General features: G+C 43.6%; 4 protein-coding genes across 4 annotated transcripts; 2 read left to right on the forward strand and 2 right to left on the reverse strand.

The window, feature by feature from the left end:
* The first annotated feature begins 1,449 nt into the window (after nucleotides 1-1,449).
* On the forward strand, nucleotides 1,450-2,433 carry LOC143319856 (ras-related protein Rap-2b-like). The gene has a single exon (XM_076729100.1). The coding sequence runs from the start codon at nucleotides 1,539-1,541 to the stop codon at nucleotides 2,169-2,171; it is 633 nt and encodes a 210-aa protein (XP_076585215.1). The 5' UTR covers nucleotides 1,450-1,538; the 3' UTR covers nucleotides 2,172-2,433.
* A 2,484-nt stretch (nucleotides 2,434-4,917) lies between these two features.
* Nucleotides 4,918-10,669, forward strand: plk1 (polo-like kinase 1 (Drosophila)). The gene is made up of 11 exons (XM_076729535.1): nucleotides 4,918-5,568; nucleotides 5,878-6,046; nucleotides 6,399-6,543; nucleotides 6,661-6,754; nucleotides 6,878-7,103; nucleotides 7,229-7,271; nucleotides 7,510-7,607; nucleotides 7,741-7,818; nucleotides 8,525-8,679; nucleotides 8,918-9,100; nucleotides 9,204-10,669. Exons 1-11 carry the CDS (start codon nucleotides 5,206-5,208, stop codon nucleotides 9,396-9,398), a joined length of 1,749 nt encoding a protein of 582 aa, XP_076585650.1. The 5' UTR covers nucleotides 4,918-5,205; the 3' UTR covers nucleotides 9,399-10,669.
* palb2 (partner and localizer of BRCA2) lies at nucleotides 10,662-18,766 on the reverse strand. The gene is made up of 13 exons (XM_076729534.1): nucleotides 18,710-18,766; nucleotides 18,299-18,390; nucleotides 18,133-18,192; nucleotides 17,874-18,054; nucleotides 15,770-17,269; nucleotides 14,003-15,444; nucleotides 13,764-13,916; nucleotides 13,172-13,254; nucleotides 12,840-12,989; nucleotides 12,639-12,755; nucleotides 12,263-12,350; nucleotides 11,497-11,699; nucleotides 10,662-11,397 (listed from the first exon to the last, which is right to left on the reverse strand). The coding sequence occupies exons 2-13, from the start codon at nucleotides 18,374-18,376 to the stop codon at nucleotides 11,169-11,171; spliced, it is 4,284 nt and encodes a 1,427-aa protein (XP_076585649.1). The 5' UTR covers nucleotides 18,377-18,390; nucleotides 18,710-18,766; the 3' UTR covers nucleotides 10,662-11,168.
* Nucleotides 18,767-19,750: 984 nt separating this feature from the next.
* Nucleotides 19,751-26,031, reverse strand: LOC143318891 (retinol dehydrogenase 8-like). The gene is made up of 6 exons (XM_076727401.1): nucleotides 25,786-26,031; nucleotides 22,391-22,552; nucleotides 22,121-22,300; nucleotides 21,766-21,859; nucleotides 20,923-21,106; nucleotides 19,751-20,795 (listed from the first exon to the last, which is right to left on the reverse strand). Exons 1-6 carry the CDS (start codon nucleotides 25,889-25,891, stop codon nucleotides 20,568-20,570), a joined length of 954 nt encoding a protein of 317 aa, XP_076583516.1. The 5' UTR covers nucleotides 25,892-26,031; the 3' UTR covers nucleotides 19,751-20,567.
* Between the last annotated feature and the right edge of the window lie 272 nt (nucleotides 26,032-26,303).

Raw genomic sequence — 26,303 nt, forward strand, 5'->3', positions numbered from 1 at the left:
GCACTCTCTTCTGTTTAAATGAAGTAAAGCCAGTTTGTTGTGGAGGAACTGGACTTTCCTGCACAGAGCCCTGACCAATCACATGCGGATGTAATGCTTAAATGTTCACACTTTGTTTGGGTGTCCGCACACTGTTGACCTTGTTTTGTACATTTAAAAGTTTATTACCAATCCTGACAGTACTGTTGAAAATGAATGGACAGAGAAACAGACATGTGACAACAGGTTGCTTTGCAAAAGGTTTCATTTGTTCCTGTCATATTTGCTCGCTTATATTAAACATGAAGCACTGACCTTCTTCAAGAGCAGAGATAAGAGAAAGGGCAAACTAATGCACACACCCAAATGCACACACATGTTGACAAATTATCACAGCATCTGTTTGTCCACTGATATCTGCATCCAGTCAGACAGTATGAGTCAGCATAGAGACAGAAGGGGAGACTTTTGTTCTGGAGAAAATAATCGGGAGGTTCTCTAAAACCCTGCTGATGACCTCATAAACATTTGACTGGTACTTCCAAATCCTACTCTTGCTACTCATCTGTAGTGTTTACCTTTACCACACTACTAAGCGCTTCTCAAGAAATCCATGGAGGCGTCGTCCACTCAGGCAATAAACATTTTTATCTATGAGATTTGATCAAAACCCAAACTTTGCCATACTCAACATCAGTCCAGAGTTTCTAATAACGGAAAGTGTGCTGCATGTGTACAATATGTGTGTTTTTATCAAACAGCAGGTCTTTGTGGAAGATGATTAAGAGAAACCTTCCATGACTCATACCTGCAGTAAATATGACTGCACGTGTCTGTATCATGCTTGTGTGTGCATGAATGACCACCTCTTTATGACTGCCGCATTTCAGGCTGTGGGTTCCCAGGAACACAATAACAAAAACTATGTGGGGATAATGAACCAAGAGCAAAACCAATGAGGGAAATGAACCAAAAATGGAGACAGAGTTTGACTGGTGACACATGTTGAGGTCTGATAATACAAAACAAGTTCAATGCACCTTTAACATGGAAAATCTGCAAAAGGCCTTAAACTTGGACTCTTTGCCATCACTGCAGCTGTCCAAACGCCTTATTTCACATCTTATTTTAATTGAATGGAATTATTTTTTTTTTAACTATACAGTGATTTTATCTTTTTATTACTCTTGCATCTACTCTACTTTATGCTTCATTGTTTTTATATCTTCTTTTTTTTTTTCTTTTTTTTTTTCTTTTTTTTTTCCAAGTCAGAATTATCTGAATCTGTCTTTCGTCTTTCTCGTCTATCTCAACGGGACATCTATAAACAATATGTTGTGAAAATGTGACTGTGTTGTTGAACCCTGCTTCACCGAGCTCGAGCGAGAGACGGGGAGGGGTTGCTTATTGGTGGAGAGCAGCGGCAGCCAACCTATAAATACCCAGAAACGCAGATGCATTGGCATAACGGGAGGGCACTGGGCTGTGTTCGCCGCCACGAGCCGCATTTTGCCCGACTGGACAGCTGTTCGTTCCGGGGTCATACAGAGCAGACCGGCATGTCTCCACCGAGGCGTTCGCACACGGTCCGGCTGGTGGTCCTCGGATCGGCAGGGGTCGGAAAGAGCGCGCTCATCCACCGTTTCCTCCACGACGGCTTCCAGTACAAGTACACGCGCACAGTTGAGGAGCTGCACTTGCTGGAGTACGACACTGGGTCCGGGAAGATGCGCCTGGAGATCTTGGACACGAGCGGGAGCTACCCTTTCCCGGCCATGCGGGAGCTCCGCATCCGACACAGTGACGCATTTGCCCTCGTGTACGCGGTGGATGACCCCGGGTCCCTCGAGGAGGTGCGACGGCTCCGCGATGAGATTCTGGAGCTGCGCGGCGACAAGGGAGCGCCCATCGTTGTGGTGGGCAGCAAGGCAGATCTGTCCGACACCGAGGGTCGCGTGCTGCTGACGGCTGATGTCATGGCCACAGTAGAGGGTGAGTGGCACGCCGACTTCATGGAGACGTCCGCGCGCACCGGTGGAAACACGGTTGAAGTGTTTCGTGCGCTGCTGCAGCAGGTGAACCTGCCGCACCGGTTGAGCCCTGCGATGTGGAGGCGCCGAGACACGATGCCCAGACCAGGTGTCAAGAAAAGACCACCACTGAAGAAGAACAGCAGCTGTGTCCTGTCATAGGAACATTTTCTCTGTTTGATGAAGGACTCTGCTGCTTGGCTGCGCGTGTTCAGGTGTTGCTAGTCATCACAGTATTCTACCTGGTCTGTCCAGAGGTGGAAAGCTGGACGGAACGCCCATATGAAACTTAACAGTCTCTGAAAGTGTGGATACTAAAGTTAATAATAGTTTAATGGGACCCCTGATCGGTACGGGTTTATAATGTTAAAGATTCAGATTTTTGTGTACATTTTTTTTTAAATCTTATGTCAATAAAGTATTGTTTGTGATTTGTGGCTGCTGTTTCATTTTCAATCTACTACACCTTTAGCTCAGTTTACTTTGTCCAGTAAAAGTGTATTCTGTTGAAGTAAAAGTACAGATCTCACAGTGTGAAGTAATTCATTACAAGTTAAAAGTAAAACATTGTGCCATGTCAGAGTGATATATATTGTGGGAGTATTACAATGGATACATTACAGCATATGTAGCATTTTATAGCTGGTTGACGATTATTTCAACTGTGTAACAGTGTATAATATATGTCACTGCACAAAATTTTAAATGTAAATCATGTGTGAAACCTTGATAAAATAGTGGGGAAAGTACAATATTTGCCTCAAAGTAGCTGTAGGATTCTGGGGTATCCTATGAGATGCAAAGAGAGATGTAGGCTATTTACAAGTATATGTGATGACAAATCTAATGCTTTAAAAATTGCCAAGACGTAATTTAACCAATGGCAAGCTTACCATGGTTCCTCCATGAATTCTGGACCCCTGAGTTCGTTCCCCTTCACACACTATCAACCATTTAAAATGTATTTCTCTTGTCACTTACTGCCAAACATGGACATCATTCTTGTTCTGATGAACGTCAACTGTCATAGCCTCAATGGATGCTGGAGGGAATATTTAGATCATTCAGCTCTTCATAAAAATAGCTCCCTTATTTACATGAAGCTACATCGTGAAGTTTTGGATGGTAAACACACACACACACAAAGACACACAGTATCAAGTGGAACACGGAATAAACGAACCCCACAGATCTCATGGTCTTTTCATTCATCTGTCCTCTCCTCATCCACTTATTCTCCTCTTATCCTATCCTCCTCTCCTCTACAGGTCTATAATCTACAACTGAAAACAGATGCAACACTGGCAAGAAAACATGAATATGGAAGAGTAGTAGTACCTCCTGGAGCAAACAATAATACATATGACAAGAGATGAGGCCCCTGAAATCTTGACGTTTCCAGTAGTGCTTCTGACGTATTCAGCCATTGCCATTCATACAGACACGTAGCAGAAGTTTCTGCAAATTTTTTCTCAGTCATGTAAATAAGGAAAAGCTTAAAAGAAAAGAAAATCAGAATTATCATTTTCAGAAAGATCATAAAAATTACACATTACATTAAAAAATCAGAAACAAAATTTAAAAAAAAAAAACAAAACAGAGCCTTTGGTGTGTGTGTGCAGATGTACTCAGGTGAGCCTATGACACGTATTGGCTCAGCACAGGTTTCAGCAGCAGGCCTATTGTCTGTTTCATTTGGACTTACATAGCCATTTATAAGAGTTTTATATGGGCACCCTACTTTGAAGTATATTATGATTAAGGCAACGATGATAGAAATGATTATTATCAGTTACAGAATGAGTAGGAGATGTACAACCAGGCTTGTACTGAAAGTCACAATGGTAACTGAAGCAAAAATACAATGTCCACAAGGTATAGTAACACCAGTAAGTTTGCATATGGCAGTACTGCAGGTATGCAAAAACCATGTGGAACACAACACCTAATCCTTCCACCGCAGTTCATGATGACAGGAATGGTGAAGGCGGAAGTTCATCTAAGTGAAACAAATACTACAATGTGAAAGCAGGCTGCTACATTTAAATTAAAAACCATGCATTCGAAAGACTAAGTACAGAAGCACCGTCAGCAAAATGTACTTAAAGTATCAAAGTAAAAGTAAATAAAGTATGTACAATGGCAGAAGGAGCCTGTCAGTGATATATCATTACAGACTGGGCATGTTTGGATCACACTGGTGCATGTAAGCAGCACTCTGAAAAGTAAGGTCAAATAAATGTGTAAAAAAAACAAAATACTTTACTACTGCTTGTGCATTAACAGTATAAAGTGGTAGCAGGAAATGGAGACAGGTGCATCTCAAAATGTAGTCAAGTACTGTACTTGAGTACATATACTTAGTTACCGTGCACGACCGATAACCAGTAGGGTAGTTACTCATGGAACCACACTACTCTTCACAAAGAGATTTCACTTTTTATCGTTAGGTACGTTTTGTAATCGAAATGTTTGCTTGAATAAAATGTTAAATGCGGAAGTTGTTGTTACAGCTACATATGGGATTTTATACAGTGCGATCGTGACTTTTAGTTGAGTAAATAATTAAATATCCGTTCCTACCTAAACATTAAATGCCACACTAAATCCAAAATACCAACTTCTGCTCAACTACGGTTTGATTTAAATCCCACTCCGACTACATTTCCCGTCAGTACTGTGTTTTAGGAAACGAAGGGCGACTAGCAACAGACATTCAGCCAATCACACCTCAGAATGTGACTTTCTCGCTCAGTGATTGGTTATTTTTGCACCGATCTTCCCACGATGCTTTGCTGCACCGCCGTGGAATTCAAATCGAGTGGACCAATCAGAGAACGCCATAACGACAGAGGCAGCAATTTAAACTTGTACCAGAGACTGTTGTCAAAAGGCAGAACGGGACAACGCTGCATCGTGGGACGAGTCTGGAGATTCATTTCATATCTGCCTCCGTTTTTTAACTCTCGGTCTATATTTTATGTTCGAATCAAATTTTGAGTGAAGCTCGTGTTCAAAGGTCGTTAACATTAGTTTTGATTTGAATCCAGAAGTGTATGGGAGCAAGCTAGCTTCCAGGGATAAAGTAACGTCGGTTGAGGTCGGGTTAACAATAGTTTAACCCTTGCGACTATTATCGATATCTCGACTGCTGAAGAGTTTTAAACGTCTCTTTTAAAGACACCGAAGACCCACAATGAGTGCGGGTATTGCGAAACCGGCGAATCCGTCGGCACATGTCGACCCGAAATCAGCTCCTCTGAAGGAAATCCCAGAAGTTCTGATTGACCCACGCACCATGAGAAGATACGCGAGGGGAAGATTCCTCGGAAAAGGTGGTTTCGCCAAGTGCTACGAAATCACAGATGTGGAGACCAAGCAGGTTTTCGCCGGAAAAATTGTGCCCAAGTCCCTGATCCTGAAGCAGCACCAGAGGGAGAAGATGACCTCTGAAATCGCCATTCATAAGAGTCTCGACCATGCGAACGTCGTGGGGTTTCACGGGTTTTTCGAAGACGACGACTTTGTCTTTGTTGTCCTGGAAATCTGCAGGAGAAGGGTGAGTGTACACGGACAGATCACTCATTCTCTTCAGTGAACACACTCCTCAGGCCAACGGTTATCACGGCGGTCTCTTCGTTGTCCGCTGTGTCCTAGTGGAGGTGGCTTAAATTGCAAGAAAAGCTAAGGAACTTTTGAACGTGGTCGCGTAGAAAGAATCTTTTAAAAATGTACTGTGATTAGTCCAAAAATAATTCACTGTTTACCACCTTTTCCCCCTTATTGTGCTACTCAGGGAGTGTCACAGACAAGTGTTTCCCTTTAGTTGTCTTCGCCTTGAATCCAATCATTTTCTTTTCTATTTCAGTCCTTGTTGGAGCTGCACAAGCGTCGTAAGGCTGTGACTGAGCCCGAGGCTCGCTATTACATGACCCAGCTGCTCAAGGGGGTCCAGTACCTGCACAACAACAGGGTCATCCACAGAGACCTGAAACTGGGCAACATCTTCCTCAACGATGACATGGAGGTCAAGATAGGTAAACTTCCCTGTTAGATTGAAAATGATTTCACTTGACTACAATTCTCTTGTCATACCTGAGAAAGGGTACCAGTAATATTTATCAAGACTCACACAAACAAAGCTGTCGGTTTAGTAGTAACAGACAGGACACAGCCCAGCCCTCACATCAGAAATGTGTCATACTTCCTGGAAAAGTGGTTTCCATTGGCTGGTGGGAAAATTTCTCATGAGGGCCAAAAGAGCGAATGAGCTTTTAATTGGGGAAAATGGCACGTTTTAAAATCATGAATGTTTCCTGAAGTTTACATAAAAACTAGTGCCTTTTAAAGTCTGCTGCTTTACAAAACTTGTCTGTCTTTTTTCTGCAGGGGACTTTGGTTTGGCCACTAAGATCGAGTTTGACGGTGAGAGGAAGAAGACCTTGTGTGGAACGCCCAACTACATTGCTCCAGAGGTGCTTTGCAAGAAAGGCCACAGCTATGAAGTGGACGTCTGGTCGCTCGGGTGTATATTGTAAGTCTAAGCACACATAGGAAGCAGTTTTGCTACTAAAAAATCAAAATGCAAAACCGGCTCTATTAAACATGACCCAGCACAGTAGATCAACGTCCTCACTCTGTATTCTCTCAGGTACACTTTGTTGGTGGGTAAGCCCCCATTCGAGACCTCCTGTCTGAAGGAAACCTACAACCGCATCAAGAAAAACAACTACACCATCCCCTGGGTAGGTTGGTCTGATGTAGCACACCGTGTTCATTCAGAATCTAGTATGTGTATATTGTTTTTTTTACGCATCTGACTTGCTCCTCACTAATCTCATAACCGGAATATACAACCGTCTCTGCAGCACATCAACCGAGCTGCATCCTCTCTCATCAAGCGGATGCTGCACGCTGATCCCTCACAGAGGCCTACCATCAGTGAGCTGCAAACCGACGACTTCTTCACATCCGGCTATGTCCCCTTACGCCTGCCCACTACTTGCCTCACCGTGCCTCCGCGGTTCTCCATCGCCCCCTCCACAGCTATGGAACTCAATCAGAGACGCCCACTGACTGCTATCAACAACAAGGGTAACAGTTCCAGCATGAAATGACTACAACTTACCATTGGTTGCAGGCAGGCAGTGGTTAAGTGTATCCAGATAAATATTTTGGGGGTCTGCAGGAGTATTAATGATGTGTTTTTCTCTTTCCAGCAGGGACAGAGAAGGTGGACATGAAGGATGAGCTTGTGCAAAGGTGAGAAATGTTCTGAGATGGAAGGTGCTCACTTTATATCATGTCGAGCTTCAGCAGAATTCATCCTCTGAGCTCATTTTAAGTCATTAAGATTTATCAAAAGGACTAGCAAATGACCAGATTCTGTTTTATTTATGTTTTACACGGCATCCTAGCTTTTTTGCATTAAGGTTTTAAAGAGCCATACTCTTCTGTAGTTCAGTGATGTGACTTGTGTTTCCTTTTTTTTTTCCTGTAGGGAGCCTGAGCCGGCAGAAAACCACCTGAAAGATATGCTGCAGCAGCTCAACAGTATCATTGCTGCCAAGCCCTCTGAGAAGGCAGTGATCTGCCAAGGTGAGCGCAGACTCCTCAGTTTCATCGACAAATCCCTTTGGTTTCAGAGTTACAGCACATTTTAGAGGTTTGGATCATCTTTGTGGCTGTCAGTGTTAAATACAAAGTGTTTGTTCTGTCTTTGTATTTCCAGAGGAGGCAGAGGATCCTGCATGTATTCCCATCTTCTGGATCAGCAAATGGGTCGACTACTCTGACAAATATGGATTGGGTAAGAGACTCATTCCATATCTAAGGGCTTCACTAACGCTTCTTTGTCATTCATTAAGTCAAACTGAACAAGAATAATTGTTGTTATATTTTATATTATATATACATTTTTTAATTTAAGTTTAGGTGTATTTAGGAAAGAGATGAAGGTTGGCTTTAATGTGCTGAAAAACCTGACAAATGGCTGTAGACCCTTTCAAAGACTGTAAAACTACATACAAAAATGTTTCACCCTCAACCCAGGAGTTTGTAGGTGCAGCAGTTCTAGTAGTGTTATCTGGATGCATCAGATGTTGCAATTGGTACTCAGCCAGTTATTGGCTTATCTCAGCATTATAGTATTTTCCTCAGTCTTGGGTTTCAGGTTGAAATCGGTCAGCTTTTACTTTTTCACACAAGACTTAAATGGGAGCTTCAGAATATTAACAGTGTATACAATTCCTGTGACTGTTTTGCATATTTAGGGTTACAATGTAGACAGGACCATGAAAGGTCTCTAAGTATCAAGAACTTGCTGTAATGAAACGCCAAAGCTTTGTTTGAAGTAGTATAGAAATAGTGGTGTCATTACATGGTTTGTCCACTAGAGGGAGCCGACAGTTTCCATATTTGACTGTCAGGTCTCCTTCTGACATTCATTAAGATTCTTCAAAAAAACAAATTCAACTGGTGGGATCCATAACAAGAGTTTGAAATGTGTCTTTCAGGCTACCAGCTTTGTGACAACAGCGTGGGTGTGCTGTTCAACGATTACACGCGTCTGATCATGTACGCTGATGGCGACAGTCTGCAGTACATTGACAAGACGTCGGCTGAATCCTACCTCAGCGTGCGCTCTTACCCTGCCGCTCTCAACAAGAAGGTCAGTAGTGCATTTTGCAGGTGAAGTAAGGCTTTTAGGGCATTCCAGACAGCACCGTAACCACCTTTTGGTTTGCATTTCATTTTCACAACTTCTGATATCGTTGGGAAAATTTCAGACCAAAATGTAGTAGTGATGGGCAGGACCAGGGCTGTGAATTAGGGAGGCTGGGGCTGAGTGAGGGTCTATGTGTGGGTAAATGTTTTAAAGTCTGACTTCAAGTCTCTTCCCCTTCTAGATAACGTTGCTGAAATATTTCCGCAACTACATGAGTGAGCACCTGCTGAAGGCCGGCGCCAACATTGCGCGGCGGGAAGGAGACGAGCTGGCCCGGCTGCCTTACCTCTCCCTGTGGTTCAGAACCAAGAGCGCCATCGTTCTGCACCTCAGCAACGGCACCGTTCAGATCAACTTCTTCCAGGTTAGACACGCACCACAGCCTCTTTTAATTGTTGAATACAGTTTTTTTTTTTTTTTTTTTTTGTCTGTGCACAAATCCTGAGCCTCTGTTTTCCCTCTACCAGGACCACACCAAGCTGATCCTGTGCCCGCTGATGGCTGCGGTCACCTACATCGACGAGAAGCGAGACTTCCGCACCTACAAGCTGTCTCTGCTGGAGGAGTTCGGCTGCAGTAAGGAGCTGGCTAGCCGCATGCGCTACGCCAAGCTCATGGTGGAGAAACTGCTGGACAGCAAGCCATCCGCCGCCGCACATTAGACCACCACACACCACTTTAATCACTGGCCACTTCTTCTCTTCTGCCAGCCTCTGAGGACAGAACAGACCCTTAAATTGTCCCGTATTTTATTGAGGGGTCGCAGTGTAATATATTGTGTCATCTTCAAGGCTTTTGACATGCCGATAATTTGTATCTCTTGTCCTAGCGTTAATAAAACCTCTATTTTTAACTTTCCTGATGAAGCTTGCTCTTGGCCAACACGTTCCTGCTGAAGAAATCACAGATAGCTGCATCAATTGACAGTAGACGAGTTTATCCTGAACGAGCAAATGGTGCAGGACGAAAAGATCAGTGTTGAAGGAATGATTTGGGTCTTTTGAACTGGGGTTGTATGGAGAACTTGTACATAGTCAGAGTGTTATCTACAGTAGATGGCGGTCGGCATGCCTCCGGTTTGGAGAAGCTGTGTACTACTGACAGGCATTGAATCAAAGCACTGTACCACTGCAGCACAATGTATTTTATCCACCTAAGATGTATATTTTGAAGCTTTTCAGCTGTTCACTGTGGAGACCAGAGGATACAGGAGGTACTCTTCTGTATTCCCTGATCCTCCCTCTGTGTACTCTGGTTCTTCTGAGGAGATTTTTTACAGATGGAGGCTGAACAGGCCGAAAAGGAGAGAGGGGAAGCTGCTGTGGAGGAAACAGCATTTCTCTACTGGTTGTTTGGTAAGCTGTTTCATTTCTTTCCATTGATTTAGTGTCATATTACCAGCGGTGGTCAAGCTATGACAGCAGTGGAAAATATTCAAAATCTAGCGCACACTTGAACTGGTATTAATTTGCTGACCCTGTCCACAGCAGTACTCTGTGCTGGTACTTGTGTCTCCAAACTGGGGGAGTGCTGACTCCCATCTACTGTAGTTAATACACTCACACAACCCCACTTGAGAAAATCTTCATGTTCTCTCTGTTCAAATTCATCTTGAAGTTCAAGCCTTCCTGTAAGAGTGTCTGCTTGTTTGCATTTGTTCATACATCAGTCGTGTCTTTAAACCTGAACCCGGGACGACAAAGGGTGGTCGGGTTTGAGAGTCTGACTGCGAGGATGGAAAACAGCTTTTCTGGTCTGCTTCTCTAGTTTGTCGATTTTATGTGTTTTATCTGTGTTGTATGTCGAGAAATGGACCATGTGAATATGTCTTCATCATGTACATTCCGCCTGTAGTTGGTTTTCACACTTCTTAAAGACTTAGATTTCTGTTTCAATGAGATGTACAAACTTGTACAGACTTCTTGATGTTGTAAAGATGGTTTAATGGTGATGAAGTTCAAATAAAGGTTCTCTTGAACAAGACTTTTTTTTTTTCCTTTCCCCTTTCAGCTCAGTTGGCTTTGTTCACACCAGATCTAACATCTTTCCTGACACAGTCCTCTGATTATCCAAAACTAAGAACCATGACGGAGTATTTTCCCTCAGAAAAAGGGCTTTGAAAAAAAGCAAGCTTTCACACACAGATGTAGAGTTGGGGGATAATTCCCAGTGAGGTGTTCATTATAAGGAATTCATGTTTAACTTGACAATTCACAAATGTTTATTGTAATTTATAAAAACAGACTGTCAGTTCGATTCCTTTTCTTAAAATGTAAGAAATATAAACAATGAGCACAGTAATAAAACACAAGAGTTGGTTTTCAGCATCAAGTAGATGTTGTCTCACAAAGAGGTCCAGAGTGTGATACTAGTGCTCTAAAAACATGGAGGAAAACTAGTGCAGTTTAGAAAATCTCCACCTTTACCGAGTCTTAAATGTCAGCGGCACAGTGATGTCTGTAGCAGTGTAAAGAAACGTCTCCGTTGTGATGTCCAGTCACTAGTGCGCCTCCTCCCCCCCAGCGTGCCAGCTGCCAGCCTTCGCTCTCTGGAGCCCACACCATCCTCGAGGTCCCCCGACGGCCGAGCTCCCACACACACACGCAGCCGCTCTGACTCAAGCCCACCACGCTGCAGCCGTCCACGTCAGCTTCACACAGCCTGCAGAGCGCAGAGGCGGATGTGAGTGTTACTTATATGAACGTGTATGAACAGAGATGCACAAATGCACACCTCGCCCTCCATCAGCCCCCATCTCACCTGCCAGACCAGGCTTTGGGCGGATACAGACGAGTAGCCAGGAAAGATTTTCCACTCAGAGGGTTAACAGCAACCAAGGAGAACAGGGCCGTCTTCTTCTTTTCCTCCTCCTCCTCCAACACTTGATCTTTAACTCTGGCCTGTCTTTCTTCTTCCTCCAGAGAGCTGAGCAACTGATGCTGCAGCAGGACAAACAGCACTCCCTGTGCACCAACAGAAACACACAGGACTAAAATCTCCTGAAGAGTGAGACAACAGGCACATGACTGGCAGGACAAAAAAGACCAAAAAAAGCAGGAGAGGAGTGCAGATGCGAGGGGTTGTGTGGTCATGGGCTTTAGGGGTCCTTCATTCATTCATCTTCTTTACCCGCGCATCCCATCTCGGGGTTGCGGGGGGCTGGAGCCTATCCCAGCTAGCAATGGGCGAGAAGCGGGGTACACCCTGAACCGGTCGCCAGCCGATCGCAGGGCTGGCTTTAGGGGTCCTCCCTCAAAAACGTATGCATTTTCACAATTATCATTACAACATCTGTTGTAAAAAACACACATTACACTCTGACATTAGCAAGAAAAAAAGAGTAATCCCCACCCTCAGTCAAACACACAGAGGAGAGGACAGCGAAGCAGACGCAACCATAAAATGTACTTTCTAATGGACCTGCATGATTTGCAGGGAAGCATTTTCAGGTCAGAAAATCTGGAATTCTGTATTAACGTCACAAACGTAACGTCACATCCTCTTTGTACGAAGCAAACAGACTTACACAGTAGGAGTATCCTCTCAGACAGGCTGTGTGTGACAAATCATCTCTGAGGAGGATTCTCTGCAGCAGCTGTCCAGTCTTTAAATTCCTGCGACACACAAACACAGACAGTTTAAGGCGGACAGTTTAACAATCATGCACATTTCGCTGCTTTGTTCCTGTATGGATTTAATCTAAGCAGTGCCACATGTTTAAAGCAGCTCCATCCATTTGGTAGATGCTTTGGTCCAAAACAACTAACAACTAACAACAACTGCATTAAATCCTCTGTAGGAACAAAAGCTAGATGTCATCAAATAATTTAAGGACCTACTCCTGTGAGGTAAGCATTAGCATGGCAATGACATAAAAATCTGTCTGTTATAATCTTGCTTACCAGATGAAGAGGCATCCGCCCTCATCTGTGCCGATCAGAGCATCTGGAAGTCCATCCACTGGAGCAAGGGCCCCAACACAAACACCAGGAGACACAAGAGGCTGAGAGCTCAGTGTGCTAAGAGACAGAGACCAGACACTGATACATGTGTGCAACGAGAAAATAACAGAGAGAATACATACACAGCCAGCTCTGTATTACCTGCCACTGTCTGACAGCGTAAACACCTGCAGGGCAGAGCCAGGTGCTGAGTGGGAGGAGGTAACCACTCTGGACTTGGACACGCCCACGGCCGCCTGGACAAGCCCCTCGCAGAGCAGCGCTTGCAAGAGGCTGGAGCACGACAGCATCCTGTCAACACACACACAGTGAAGTTTGATTTCTGAAACACTGAGGAAACAGCTGGTTTCTCCAGGCACCACTCACATTTGGAAATGAAAAATATCTTCAGTCTAGGCTTAATTCTTCAATAGACATTGAGACTAAAATGTTAAAATACATGTCAGAAATCTGTCTGTGTGTGTTGTATTCACCTCACTTCTCTGATTTCTAACTGACCCAGAGTCACACACATCAGCCCAGCTGCATCCGGGACAGGAAACACATTGATCACCGGCTGAAAACAAACATAGAAACAAAGCATGCAAATGAACAGACTTGTGGATGTTTGACTGCAGTAAAGTGCGTTATATTAGAAAGAGTCCAACTTCATCCTCGAAACAGTAAACGTTAAGTCAAGAGTATTGCTTTTGTCTGAATTTAGTGTCTTTAAACATCACATCCTCCCTATTTATTTTAAAATCTGTCATAGCTAAATGTCTGTCAGAAGGTTTGACTATATTTCTATTAGAGATGCAGCAGATGACTATTTTCAGTATTGATTTTCTTTTTCAGATTATAGATCTATAACTCAATCTATAAAATCCCAAAAGATTGTGAAAAAAGTCCCTTAGAAATTCCCAGAACCCGAGGCGACACAAAATTGACATTCAATTTACAGTGACATACAACAGAAAAGCAGCAAATCCTCTTATCTGAAAAGCTGTATGGCATTTGTCCTTGACAAAATTAATTTAGTGAGTCTGATATGCAGGCAAATATTTGCACACACACCCACACACTCACCTCATTGAAGGCCCAGGTGTGTGTTAAGCTCCAGTCAGAAGCTGAAGTCTGACTCCAGAGACACACTGCCCACTTTCCAGCTGCTGCTACACACAAAACACCCGTGGACCCAGGCAGACAGCATGCATCCACCAGACAGCCTCCTGCTGGGGCCTGAACACACACACACATTAAAGTCATAACTGCACATTGAAGCCAAGCATTAATTCTTAACTGTGTTAAAAGATAAAACCTTTTACCTTCAGTGTGTGTGTGCATCTCATCGTGTGTTCCTCCGCTGTCTCCTCTGTTCTCAGGCCCACCAGCCCACCTGAGTCCTGTGACTCGATCCTGGAGGCCTTCGGGCAGGTAGCTGGTTCAGCCCTCTGGGACGGCTGAGACGAAGCCTGGATCTGACCGGCGGGGGAGGTGGGGGGCTGGCTAGGAGGGAGGGAAGTGAGGGATGGACAGGGAGAGAGAGCTGGGGGGGAGAGAGCCTGAGTGGACGGGCTATGAGGGGGAGGCAGGGTGAGAGCTGGGGCAGAGGGAGAGGACGTCAGCGGAACGGCAGCAAGGACAGGGTGGGGGGTGAGTCCTAGTGATGGTAGTGCAGGGCTGGAGGGGAGGGCGGAGGAGCGCAGGTGCGGGCTTATGAAGGGTGCTGATGCCAGACGAGGGCTCAACAGGAGCTGCGAGTCGACACTGTGGTGCGGTAAACACTTGTCCTGATTTTGACTTTGTGTGGGAGGACTTGTGGTGGCTTCAGAGGATTCCTCTGACTCTTCAGCAGGAGATTTCACATTCATATGCTTAACAGGAGACTCTTCAGCTTCACTGTCACTGCATGCCTGTACAGCAGTGCAGCTGTTCAAAGGCTCCTCAGGGCTTTCCTGCAGAGGGCAATCGAAGGAAAGAGTCTTGACGACTGCTTTGTCTTCTGTTTGGTGGTTTGGAGACATCTGATTCTCCAAAGGATGGACAACACCGGGAGAGTCTGTCTGTTCTTCTGAGGAAATGACAGAAGACTCTTTAATTTCAAGTTCATATGAGTTCCCGGTGATGTAATCATTCCCTTTGCCTGTCGGTTTGTCTGCAGCGTTGATGTGAGGCTGTGGTTTGACAGACTGGTCAGTCTCTTTCTCTTCATATTGGTCAACACAGTTTGCAGGACGATCTTGAACCACTGACACAGATGGTAGTGAGGTGGTGTGAGTCTGACACTCTTCAGTCTGCTGCTCTCCAGGGGCAACATCTTGGTCAGGTGACTCCTCAGTTAAGGGCTGGGTCTTCAGTTCACGTCTGAGCTTGTGTTCTGTTGACAAGTTCTGGAGGTCTGCGGACTGTGTAGCAGTTTGTTCTGCTTCAGTGGGATGGGGTGAATTTGAGATGGTGGGCATGAGGCTGAGCGGGAAAGACATCAGTGCGTCATCAGTGCTGTGGCAAGCGTCAGAGCGCCGGATGCTCCTGCGTGTGTTGTAAGACGGTGATGTGAAATGTTCAACCCCTGATTCCAAAGAGACTTGGCGGAGCTTGTGCAGCTTTAGGGAAGCAAATTGGTCATCGGGGAGATGGAAATCTTGGGGAATGTCAAAGTTTATCAGGTTGTTGGCCAGCGGGCCAGGAGGAAGCGAGGGGAGAGGAAGCAGAGACGTTTGGGCAAGTGGAGAGGAGGGCAAGAGGAGAGACTGCCAGCCTGCTGTGCCTGCAGGACACAAAGTGAAAGATAATTTCATTTTCATTGTTTTCTTAGTTTGAGAATTAGATGCTACAAATGTCGACGAGTCTGTAAATCAAGGCTCTGAAACAGCTTTTGGACAACAATGGAGTTCTGTGGCACAGAGCCATGGGCTCTATCAAGCTGTGAATACTGACAGACAGTCATTTGTAGACGAGAAATGAGTACAAACATTTACTTTGAGTCTCCATAGGGGAATAGTAATACAAAGAATGAGCCAGCCTTTAATTAACTTTATATAATAACATCTTACTGTATCCAAAGCTGTAATTAATCAGTATTTTAGTCTTACCTCTACTCATCTGTGTGGCTCTGTTAGTCTGGCCGCTGCTCTTCAGAAAGATGGGATAGACCTGATGTCCAGAGGTAGAGCTAGCCTGACTTCCAGAGGAAAGTTGTGTAGCTGTGCTGTGGGTGGATGCACGCTGGAGATTGTCTGGCACTGGAACAGCTTCTCCTTGAGTGAGGCAGGGCTTTGGTCCATCAGCTCCACGGAGAGATGGGGAGAAGGAGATGGGGGAGCTGGTGGGCTGGAGATCATCTGAGGTTTGCACGAGGTCTAGCTGATAGGTGTCTAAGCTAAGAGAACATCGAGGGGTCTGAGATCTCCCTCTGCCCCTGCCTCCTCGCCTCCTCCTTCCTCTTGCTGGGCGAGCGGTGGTGACAGTAGGAGAAAAACAAGAATCTGTGTCAATCTGGCAAACTGAGATTTGACCTGAAATCTCACTGGAGCTCTGGCTGTTCAGCTCAGCAGACGTTTCAGGTGCCTGTGATTCCGGATGAGGTCCTACAGGTGGCGATGCAGCCACAAGTGAGGAGAAATCTGTCTGAGAGTGCTGATCTGAACCTTCGTGGTTGTGTGTGTGCCTGTTCAGTCCTCTGCCGCGGCCTCGACTCCTGCGATATCGTCCCATGCTCAGCTGGGAGAGTATGACGGCCTGCATGTCAGGCTGGCTCTGTGAAGATGTCATACGTCTCGTTGTTCGGACGTAGTATTCTGCTGGGAAAAGTAGTCCATCCACGAGGGTACAGGAGTCCAGGACACCCACCCCCTTTACATCATGCTCTCCTCCAACCATTTCACTTTTTTCTTCTTTTATTTCAATTGTGTTATCAGGATGTTTTTCACTTTCTATTTGCTCTGCTGCATCCTGTTCAGTACCTTTATTACTCCCATCTTCACACAGCCTTCCATCCCTCTCTCCCCTACTATTCTCACCTTCTTCTCCTCTGTTTATCTCCTTTCTTCCTCCAATTTGTGCACCATCTTGTCCCCTTCTGTCAGCGTGTATAGCAGAGTTATAACATGTGAGCCGCAAAGACGATGACTCTGATTCTTTTTCCCCTTCAGCTCTCAACTCAGTCTCTTTTTCCCTTTGTTCTTGTCCTCTTTGTACCTCCTTTTCCTCCATATTTCCTGTTTCAGTTTGTCCACAAGTGTTCCAGTGTGTGAGCAGCAGAGAGGGAGACTCGGATTCTGTACCAGAAAATAGCTCTTCACTTTCATTCACAACCTCTGTTTTGACTCTCACTTCTCCTTCTGTTCTAGCAGTCTCCATCCTTTCACTCAGCCCCTGTCCTTTCTCACTGTTGTCTGTGCTCCTGCCAACCTCAGCGCTCCTCCTCTCCCAGCGCAGGCGGCTGCGTCGAGACCTGAGGCGCAGGGCAGAGGTGGGTCTGTCACCTCGAGTGATGTCATGGCTGGGGTCTGGGGTGAGTGGGCAAGCAGCATCAGAGGGGAGCAAGAACCTGATCCCCTGGCTCCTCCTGGAGTTCTCAGAATCTGTTGGACCTGGTCAACATCAGAAAATTTGTGAATTCTAATTTGCACTGTTGTCTGTTTGTCTATAGACAAAACAATGTCAGCATCTCAGAGTAATGACTGTAATCTCAAACATATTGCAAGATGTTTTCTGTTTTTGGGATATATATGCATAAGTCTACATTTACATTTACATCCACATTAACAAATATACTGTTCCTTTCATGATAAAACTGGGCACCACAATAACAGGTGATTTAAGTGAATCTTCAGAAACTACTCTATACTCCTGCCTTTGGCCTTATCATCTGCCAGCCTCTCCCTCCCCTCTTTGCACAGCCTCTGTAGTTATTCCCCAGCAGCTCACAAGCACACCAACAAAAACAATAATTTCATAGCAATCATATTAGTCTGTATAAGAATCAGTTGCAGCAATTAGGAGCTGCAGTGATCTGACATGCAGTGACAAGAGCTTTAGCATCAAGAATATAATCTATATAGTTTATTGCATACATGCATTTACACCTAGACTTTTGTCAAAAAAAAGTATTTTACGACACATTCCTATCTACTTGTTGTTGTGATTATGTACTGTGGAAGAGATTAACTTTGCAGCTCATTAGGATAGACTCACCTGTGGTTGGTCCTTGGCACTGAGGTACACCTGAGGCTGTCCCATTCTGAGTGTCCAGTGTCAGTGAAGATGGGTTGATACAAGGGTCGGATGTGGCATCTAGATTTCTCTGGTCCTGGTAGGTCTGCTGTGTAATCCTGCTCCTCACATGTCTCCGCACTGCTTCTGAATGCTCAGCACGCTGGGAGCAGATCAACATGAGTGAGAGAGAGTTTTTGTACTGGACTGACAGACGCAAACTGAAAAGAGGGACTCTTACCTGCAGTCTCTGGGCTGTCCTGAGGTACTCTCTTTTTAAAAGCGCCAACTTCCTACGAAGCTGTGGAGGAAAAATGGCAGTTTGTCAGCAGCGGTCAGAAGACACTGAATTAAAGCTTCATTGTAGCACCATATACAGCTTAAGTGTACAGACAAATGTACAGTACCTTCTCCTTGTCGTCACAGTGCAGTGTATTCTTCAAATGCTCCTCACAATGTTGGATATCTCCCACACTGTTCTCCATCCTACTCACTCGGCCTTAACACACATACAATACGCACAAGACTAGTTACACACGGCTATGGCGAAGCTAATACACACGGGTATTTGTTTAGCTGGTGTTGCGCCACGTACTTATAATCATTAGAAAACGTTAGCTTAACAGAACGAGGGAGCTAACGGTTAGTCTGAAACTTGGTAGACATACCCTCGTTACGCTCTTAGCTGAAAGCACCGACATATTAAGAGTCTACAGAGTTGACAACATAACGTTGCAGTCTACACACAAACGCACCCAGTCCGCTGAAATTAAAACTTGCTCGTAAGTGCAGCTTGTTAATACTTGAGGCAGACTTACCGTAGCACCGCTGCCCTGTCCATGAAAGTTTATTTTGATGTTCGATGACGCGGGTATCGATTTAGTTCTTATTTCCCGCGACTCCCTCAAACAGGCTTGAGCAGTGGAAGTCCGATGACTCGATCAGACGGTTGAAGGAGGTAAGGGGACCATTTTAGTAGCTCGTTAAGTGAAATACTCTGTTCAGATTCATATTTGGTGCAAAATCCTACAACACACTTTCACATATAACTTACTTGTATGTATGTGTATGTATTTTGTATGTATTACTTACTTGGTTAAGAGTGCCAAAAAATAAGGAAATTTCTATTTACGACGGAGGATATTTTACTAACGTTACTCAACTTTTCAAACTGATGTTAATTGTTAGCTAAACCTGTGACTTAATGTCAGACATGCAAGCTTAATATTTTTCTGTTGTTACCCACTAAAAAATAACATTAACCTTACATTATTATTATTATTATTATTATTATTAGTAGTAGTAGTAGTAGTAGTAGTAAATTGGTCAAATTTCAATGTATCTGAGGCATTTTCTTTGCTATTGTAAATATGCTAACACATGCAACATTGATATTTCTGTTTGCATGTATTTAGGAGGAAAAGCATAAAGTAAGGATTAAGGACAGTAGCCATCTGTTATATCTGGAAATATAACACAGATGCACAAATATTTTAATTGATGATGTGCGTTTTTTTTTTCTCCTTTGGGATAGCAAGTCAGTTAAATATTTAGATTTATTAAAATAAACAAACAAAACTTATCTAACTTTACCTTCTATACTAACTGAAAATGACATGGGTAAAGAGTTAGGACATATGTGAAGAGTGTTAGTGAAGGACAGCCTGACATACCCTAACATGCCATGTGGTGTCACTAAAGCCAGGTGGTTATCTTCCTTCAGGTGTTTGACAATTTTGCAGCAAGACATTTTTATTAGTCCGTGTTACAAGTGCTGTTAGGTAGGCGTTATACGATATCAAAAAAAAAAGCAGTTTGTGTAGTTCTAAAAAGGAATAGTGACTTTTAATAGAAATTGTAATAAGAAATCTGTTTGGTTTTATTATTGTATCTTGTAATGCCAGAATATGTCAGCGCCTTTTATTTACAAACAGCATGACAAATCAGTCTAAAGGAGCTGCAGAGATATTTTGGCTGAAATGTGGGTCTATCTTAGAGACACTGCCAGGAAAGAGTCTTTTCTGCACAGAGAAAATGAAGGAAATTACATGCATATAGCTAATAAGCATTTAGAATAGTCATAATGTGTGTGCAACCACATTTGCTGAAAACTCCCAGAAGCGCAAACACAACAATTTCTAAATGTTAAAATTTATTGCCAAAATAGTTTCTCCAGTACATTGATGGAATTTGAAAAAAATGTACACTAATGCAAGTACATAGACTACAAACAAACAAGTTATAGGACAAATATTCTTAACCAATTAGAGTTTAAAACAATCTGAAATATGAAGTTGTGTGGGACTGATTGGGCTAAAATAATGAAATCAGGCTGCAGTGTATAAGTGGCAAACGCTGCTCATTTGGCACTCTGGGTAGACTAACAAATCTTAAAATCTGTAGTATTTAAACTCAAATGGACTCGTGTGGTATTTGTACATTCAAAAGCTACAACTCTAAACAGATAAGGTACTGAGGATTGTTCTTTTCACTACAGACTGCATGCATACAGCAGGAAATATGGCAGGTCATATGTGACAAACTCTTTGAAACCGTGTGTTTGTGTATTTGTTTTTTTCCTCTGACAACCAAAGTAGAGGTAGTGTGTGGTCTTAATTTTGGTGTATATGTTCGGGGTGTTTGTATCGGTCACATTTATTTACAACATAAAAGTTTCTAGTTTGGTGAAACTGTCCGGCTCCTCAGACATCCACAGGTGAGATACTTCATGGCAGTCATGCTGACGTGCATCAGGGGACCCAGGTTAAAGAGCATGTGGTAGAAGGCGTGGACAGACAGGCCTCCAGTTTCATCAGCGTATTTCAGTGCTACGATGGGTGTGTACAAGGGGTTGGTCAGATTCCGGAAACGTGGCCTGCTTGCTTCAATCACCTTCTTGGTACACTGCAGAGAATTAGAGGATGAAGAAAAAAAGGACAAAATTCACAGTCAGGCTTGCAGGATCAATCTGTAATGCAGACAGACAGATAAGGTGCAATGAGGCTGAGTCATGGACTGCTTGTCAACTTACTCTGGCGATGTCATCAGGTGTTTGTCCCAGTGTCTCAAAGATGTCAACAGAGGACGGAAGATAGACATTCTTGAAGTAATGCACCGTGTCAGGATCAGCTCCGGGATACTCCTTCTGCTTCACATCCTGAATCATCTTTGCCTCAAATTCTGTGTGCACTGGGCCCGGCTCAATGAGTGACAGCCTGAGGAGAGAGACGCACAGCAAAGAAGTGTGGTTAGATGGAGGACAAGTTCTGTGGGGAATTGGGTAACTCTACTGCTGAAATCAGAATAATCAGAATACTAGTCAACAACAATTTAAGTGATTCATGAACCCCTTCAATACCCAAGTCCAATTTGAATGTATTCTGTTTAAATGACAGCAAATGAATGATTTTTTTCATTCAATCCCTGCTATGAATTTGGACATAAAGTTTTCAAGGATTCATGAGTGTTGGACTGTCACACTGCTTTGAAAGAAGAAAGGCACCGTATGTTTGAGGTTTTAATTATATATCCCCTGCTGTACTACATTGTACCACCCCTGGATTATTATTACTTTTTGAAAATGACCACGATGTCTGTGAAAAGTCTCCATAGTTCATAGTTCATTGTTAGCATGCTAACATTAACGTTTAGCTCAGATAGCTGTGGCTAAGTACAGCCAGAACTGCTAATGCAGTTTTACACTTGTAGTCTCATTTAGCTGATGTTCAGACAAAACCTAAACAATCAGTTAATCAGAAAAGAATTAATGTACTAATCAATACTCAAACTCATCACTATTTGCAGCCTGTCAGACTATTTGCATTTATGTTATTGGTTTGTTACTAATGAGGAAGGTAGCATTAGTGACACTCACGTGACATTAAACTTCAGGAGCTGCACAGCCAAACTCTCACAGAAGCCCTCCATGGCAAACTTGGAAGCTGCATACACATCATTAAACACCACACCTATAGAAAGAGAGACTGTTTTTATTTTCAGAAATGAGCAGTTGACCAGATCAGTTCACGTCACTGTTTGTAAAGACATACAGTAGTACTTCAACTCTGCTAGTCTTTCTTCAGTTGTCCACCTCCTCTTCCATTCGTCCATCATCGACCCATGCATACATCAGGCTGAAGCTGACAAACCTGTCATTTCTCTCTGTACCGTTTAACGCCCCACCCCGCCTCCTCTCCCTTCACTCATCAGTCACTCCTCCGTCTGCTAACCTTGCAGTCCCATCACACTGCTGACCACGATGATGTGTCCTCCTTTCCTTTTCTTCATGTCAGGCATCACCTCCTTGATCATGCGGATCACGCCGAAGAAATTGGTCTCAAACACTTTCTTCATCTCTTCGATGGGGATGCTCTCCACTGGACCCACTAGGCCGATACCTGCATTATTGACTTTATAGGAGAAGAAGAAATTGAGTTATCAACATCACCTTGGGACAGTGTGGCAATGCGCGGTGCAACAAAATGAGGATGCATACTTACTGAGGACATCCACATGTCGATCTTTGATACCGTTAATACACTGTTTGACGGACTCGTCGCTGCAGACGTCCAGTACAGCAAGAGAAAGAGTTTTCCCGTATGCATCCCCAGCAGCTTCCACCAGCTTATCTTTACGCTTCAGGTCACGCATCGTTGCTATGACTGAACAGGTGGACAGGAAGAAAAAAGGACTAAATTGAGAGGAACGTGGAAGAGACTGACTTTTGTTGTGGTCTTCTTTGCCACCACATGCACCTCTGTCAAGTTTGTAAAGACAAATTGATGTGAACTTGGCAGATTCAGTGGAAAGAGTAGAACCTCCACGCTGACTTCAAACTACAGAATTTATTGAAATGCTTTAGTCCCACATAAATCTTCATCATGCCATTTTGACCTGTGTGCAGACATAACTCTTTTCATCATTGCTGTTTGCCAATAGCCCTGCATATAATTATGCTCCTTTTATTTCCATGGGGAGCTTCTAAGTGTGAGTTTCTGAATGAATGTAACACTCCAGCACGAGGCCTTCAGGCTGCTGCTGTAAATAGACATGTGATTAGGCAACCCGCCCAGGCAAATGAGGTTACAAAAAGGCATCATTACTACCTGGAGGGTCAGGCTGAGTTCACTGGCTCAGGCTGCATGTAGTCTCACACAAGACACACACATAAATACCAACATCATGTTATGTTGAGCAGTCTCCAGTGTCTTGAGGTGTGTTTCACATGTCAGAAAATCATCCGATACATGTTCTGGCTGTGTGCATTCATGTATATTTGTAGGAGAGGATTTCCATTCTGAGTGATCCTGTCTTTGTGTAAATTTCCCCTCATAGGAGTGAATAGAATGAAAGGAGTAAAGGTCACGAAGAACTCAGGAGGAAAATGCAACAAAAATATTTTCAAGAGACATGGGATGAAAGGTGAGAACAGACAGTAAAGCACACACAAAGGAAACTGTATTCACGTGCATCCATTTCCTGACTCAACCTGTTTTTCTTTCCCTGAATTCCCTTTCACAATAAATGGCTGAAATAACAACAATGGAAAAGTCAGTGCTAAAGATAGCCATTGTAGTAAAGATAACCTTAAGCAGCCCTAACACACGCTCTGTGCTCATAAACAGGCCTATTACAGCAGCTAGTTTACATATCAGCATTAGCGTCTTGCCGCAGAGCTCACGTCACCTGCCTGTTCCAGGAATAGCCCTCACCAGCCTGTCATCCACAATGGAGCCCAGCGAGCCAGGCGATAATGAGCCTACAGGGAAGGCTCCAGTGGGGCTTTAGTTATAGTCTGGTGTTACATGTACCTGTAAGAGTGACTAATAGTGAAGTGGCTCCTGTGTAGCAGGAGTGAGGCTGAGTGAGCTGGGAGGCTGTTTTTGCAAAATTTCATATTTTGCACTATAAGTGCAGATTGGTTTGAGAGGTCAGCACTCGTTTACCTCATAGCGATAATGTAACTGACTTCTAATACAGCATGAACATGGACTAGAAGCCAGTGGACACCTGGAACATTAGAAGGAATTCATTCGAATTTCCAAAACACAGCAGCATGTTTTGCTTCAGCTGTGATATAAAGGACACCTGATTTCTGTTTTTTAGCAATGGGCTGACAGATGAGAAAACACTGGTACCAGAAAGTCAAAAAGAAAAAAAAAAAAAAGGTAAACAAAGGTAAATATAGTGAAAATATTTCCATATGAAAACAAATAAACCCATATTTAATTGATAAAGCTCCTGCCTCTTGCTACCATGTTTATTATTTACTTCATATTGATTTGTATAAGACATTTGTATAAAATATTTTTAAAGACTGAGACTGTGTGTACCTTAAATCTGCACGGGAGGAAGATTTGGAGTTGGTTGTGACAGATGAGCAGTGGGATGAAGCACCCAAAGCCTCAGTTTGGACAAGACGTGATCTGATGCTGGTTTGACTTCATCTCTCTGTGGTAAAACTTGGCAACATGCATTTCAATGTTGAGTCTATTAGTGAGTGGTGTAAGCTGGCTCCTTTCTAATTACTGAAGATCTGTTTTCCAGACTTTAGATATTTTTGTGCAAGTGACACAACCTGATTAATTGGTTGCAGCAGTACACAACTTCTGTAACTCTATTAGCATCGGGGCTAATTCTCTTAAACTAGAAAAATCTATGGCTGAGAGATGTGATGCTGCAGTTAGAGAAGCTTAGATTCACACTTTGTGAGTGTGCCGCAATGTCTAAAAATATTTATGGTAAACTTTTCTTGGTTATATGTAGGATGCAAACATTTCCAATGAGAGTAACACACACTGAACATCTCTGTGTGCTAATTGGATGTCCAGGTTCTATATTTATCTTAAAAGTCTTGAGAGCTAAAAAGAGCAAAAACAAAATAGCTCACATTATCACACGTGTCATGATAACAAAGCTTTTTTTGGTTGCCTACTTAGTTGAGAAAAGCTCCTGCCTCTGGAGAAACCTTAAATGAGTTAACTGTTGGGAGAGGAGATAGTGTTGACTATGGGGTTTCCTCTTCAGGGTTCACCACTGAGCACATCCTTAAATCCACTCCACCAGTTTGTCCCAGGTCATTTATGGGATCAGACAGTTGTGTTGTTGATTCTCAGTTGTAATGTCTTTGGATCCTCATTTCCTCTCATGTTTAAAGATCTAGACATGTTTTAAGACATATATAAAACACTCTACTTTGAACAATAATTCGTTTCTGATGTGTTTTTTTTTCCCCACAGAAAATGCTTAAAATAACACCTACTCCCTCATTTAAACCTCTTTTCATGTCCAAAGTTTAACTGTTGGACACAAAATAAAGTCAGTTCTCAGTGTATGAACACAGGAGGCTTCCACATCACACCTGTGCAAGTTTAATACTGAACCAGGATTGGCTTCCAAACTAGTTGTGTTTGTTTCGATTTAAACCACCACAAATGGCATGACGGCCTGCCTTCGACAGAAGTCACACATCTGCTGTGTGTTCAGATGCACAGGAACAGAGACAGTGGCTTAGATCCACATAATCATGTGAACTATGTAATACTCTTATGTGCACTCCAGTTATGATGTAAGCATCTTATGAACAGGACAAATAGAGAAGTGACAGGAAGTTTATGAAGGGTTTGACAAATTATGTGAAATTTACCCTATAAATTAAGTTATTGCTATTTGTACTAGCTGTTGTATTATTAAACAATGTATTTTTTTAACCAACTTTCCTTCTCTGGATGCATCAGCAACACAAATACAGCCTGTTATTTATCATCCCAAGGAAGTTTAAATTCCGAATAAATATTCTCCATCTCTCTCTCTCTCTCTCTCACACACACACACACACACACACACATACACACACACACACACACACACACACACACACGCACAGTGCACGTACCATGGTAGCGCTTCTGTTCATCGTGGGCCAGCATCACGGCCATCCTCAGGCCGATTCCGGAGGAGCAGCCGGTGATCAGAATCACTTTCTGCCCGGGACTCGCCATGGTGCCCCGCAGCCTCTCCGCTCTGTGGTCGCTCAGAGACACCAGCAGGCAAGCAGCTCTGCAGGATGAGTGGTGATTTGAGGTGAGAGCCACTGTAAGAGGATAAAAAGGGGGAGAGAGAGTCACATGGACAGCGCAACTCGACTGAGATTATCTAACCGTGCGGTGATTATCATGTAGACTACAGCTTCACAGTCTTATTAAATCAATGACGGGACTCGTGGCTGTATATTAAACTTATCAGACCCCCTGACTCTCAGGAGCCTTTGGTTTCTGGCCAACAGACTGTCTGAAGGTGTGAAGAACAAACTGATACGGACCAATGTGAAGTTGTATATCGACTTGTTACAGTCAGCCTCTGCTCGGCAAAGAGATCTGGCGCCGCCCAGTGGTCAATATGACTATTGAAATC

Source organism: Chaetodon auriga, chromosome 4 (genome assembly GCF_051107435.1).
Source record: "Chaetodon auriga isolate fChaAug3 chromosome 4, fChaAug3.hap1, whole genome shotgun sequence".
NCBI classification, from domain to species: Eukaryota; Metazoa; Chordata; class Actinopteri; order Chaetodontiformes; family Chaetodontidae; genus Chaetodon; species Chaetodon auriga.